At 31.8% G+C, this 2,368-nt stretch overlaps 1 protein-coding gene across 2 annotated transcripts; it reads left to right on the plus strand.

The window, feature by feature from the left end:
* Nucleotides 1-6: 6 nt before the first annotated feature.
* LOC102591509 (squamosa promoter-binding-like protein 8) lies at nt 7-1,549 on the plus strand. 2 transcript variants are annotated; one of them, XM_006361449.1, is made up of 3 exons: nt 7-787; nt 996-1,156; nt 1,242-1,549. In XM_006361449.1, exons 1-3 carry the CDS (start codon nt 162-164, stop codon nt 1,325-1,327), a joined length of 873 nt encoding a protein of 290 aa, XP_006361511.1. In that variant the 5' UTR covers nt 7-161; the 3' UTR covers nt 1,328-1,549. The 2 variants fall into 2 exon arrangements, with proteins under 2 accessions (XP_006361511.1, XP_006361510.1); XM_006361448.2 differs by having other exon boundaries at nt 1,233-1,531.
* Nucleotides 1,550-2,368: the final 819 nt, after the last annotated feature.

The raw sequence follows: 2,368 nt of genomic DNA on the forward strand, positions 1-2,368 counted from the left end.
CCTCCTACTCCTCCTCCCACCCCTTTAATTTCCACAACAATTAGAGATGGCTTAATTTCATCTTTCCTTTGGCCTTTCTTCTCTACTAATAACTTCATTAACTTAGTTATATATTTTTCAAATTACAATTGAAGAGAGAGTTAGATCAAAAAGCGGAAAAGATGTTGGACTATAACTGGGGAGAGCAATCATCTGTTATGCTTTCGAACGACGAGCAAAATCAAGAAAATGACCAAAATCGTGACTTCTTTGACCCTTATGGGCCTAATACTCAAACTTTCACTGAAAATCCATACCCTCATCAACATTTTCCTACCATTCAACAACAAAATCATCAATTTTTTCACACCCAAAACAACCCTACTACCCTTTATGACCCACGTGGTTATGAAACTTGTTACACCCCCCACCCCCAAAGTTCAATCCTACAACAAAATAGTGGGTTTATGGTTGTGCCAAAAAGTGAACCACATCAATTTGTGGGTAGTGGTGGAGGAATTGATTTTGGGAGTAGTAGTAATAGTAGTAGAATTGGGTTGAATTTAGGTGGAAGGACTTATTTTTCATCTTCTGAAGATGATTTTGTGAATCGACTTTATCGACGCAGTAGAGCAGTTGAAACTGGTTCAATAATGAATACTCCTAGATGTCAAGCTGAAGGTTGTAATGCTGATCTTACTCATGCCAAACATTATCATAGAAGACACAAAGTTTGTGAATTTCACTCCAAAGCTTCTACTGTTATCGCCGCTGGCTTGACTCAACGATTCTGTCAACAGTGCAGCAGGTTATCTTATTTTGCCTCTTCTCATAATACACTAACCATACCCTATTTCATCAAATGATTGGAGTTTGGAAATTGAGGAATCGTTGATCCCGAGGGCATTTGAGTCCAGTAATTTTGAGTAGTACTTTTTTTTGCTTGTTATAGGAATTACAGCTTTTTCCATTCTGGTTTCCTCAATAAAACTAATCATCTTTCTAAATCATAACAGGTTCCATTTGTTGTCGGAATTTGATAACGGGAAGAGAAGTTGCAGGAAACGTTTAGCAGATCACAATCGAAGGAGGAGGAAAAATCAACAAGCAAACTTAGAAAACAGCAATAAATCTCAACTTGATAGTACCAGAAATTCACCATCCCACACTCTTGCTAGTAAGTTTTTTTTTCTCATAATTAATATTTTGTGATTTTAAACTATTTAGTGTAATAATTAGTGATTTTATGTTAGGGTCTCCAGCTGATTCAGGAGCTCATTGTTCATCAGTGACAGTAGCAATTTCTCCACCAAGAATCTCACTTGATGTTTTTAGGCAAAGACCATAATAAATTATGCTAAGTATCACTTCTTAATTAATTATTACTATATATCTAGCTACTAATAGAGTAAAATGATTAATATGAAGTATTAAGAATTATATGTTAACCCTTTTAATTATTAATTAGTATGTATTATTAGAATTATGTTAATCCTTGTATTTTGTAGGGGACTTTTAATTGTATTAATGTCACATGTAGCAAGAAACATATATTAATTATTAAGAATTCAAGTTGTTTTTTCACTTATGAATGCTATATTTTGTCTCTTAGCTTTTTTATTTAGTTCATGAATCCATTGAAGAATCTGTATTATTTAACTTGTTATAGCATGTTGTCTGTCTTATTTTAGAAATAATTAATTTCACTTGTTATGAACGAATTGAACTACTCATAATTATTATTTTGATAATATATAGTACAAAAATTAAAACTCTTAAGTTTCTTTTTTGGTACAAGACTTGGACATGGCAGGTAAGCTCATGCAGGTGTATTACCATTTATAGTGTATGCATTATTTTATTTTGTCTGCTACTTGGATATTTTATTATTCCTGTAAAGTGGCAGTAAAATAAGTAGAGGTAAATAAAAAATAAAATAATTTTCATGTGGTAAAAATAAGTGATTGTGAAAGTGATAGCTATTTCTATTGGTGAATATACTGCTAAGGGTATAAGAGGTCCACAAGTCAAGCTGTCTCCTGCATGGAAGCTGTTTTTGATCAAAAAATATTTATGTGGTAAGGGTCCACTAAACTATATATTATTATAAGGATTTGAATGAACAATTCTACATCAACATCTCTTTTTTTTTAATTTCTTATAACTAATTGATTTTCTTTAAGAGAATTTTTGTTGATGCTTACTCTTATGAGTTATGTGTAGTGGTGGGGGTAGGTGCATTAATCAATATGTTTGTGATTCTTTGACCTTTCTTATCACAAACAACAAAAATTCATAAATCATATCATTAGTATAAATCATTAAATTATCTATTTTATGGTTATGATCAATTTCTTAAACTCTATTATTATATTTCTAGGGGATTCAA

The sequence above is a fragment of the Solanum tuberosum genome, unplaced genomic scaffold, assembly GCF_000226075.1.
Source record: "Solanum tuberosum cultivar DM 1-3 516 R44 unplaced genomic scaffold, SolTub_3.0 scf00356, whole genome shotgun sequence".
Classification (NCBI taxonomy): Eukaryota; Viridiplantae; Streptophyta; class Magnoliopsida; order Solanales; family Solanaceae; genus Solanum; species Solanum tuberosum.

What these genes read in the sequence shown, in the direction of transcription:
- LOC102591509 (XM_006361448.2), top strand. Translation starts at nt 162, where the DNA reads ATGTTGGACTATAACTGGGGAGAGCAATCATCTGTTATGCTTTCGAAC. An exon ending in TTCTGTCAACAGTGCAGCAG is followed by an intron (nt 788 to 995) that starts GTTATCTTATTT and finishes AAATCATAACAG; the next exon opens with GTTCCATTTGTTGTCGGAAT. An exon ending in ACCATCCCACACTCTTGCTA is followed by an intron (nt 1,157 to 1,232) that starts GTAAGTTTTTTT and finishes ATTTTATGTTAG; the next exon opens with GGTCTCCAGCTGATTCAGGA.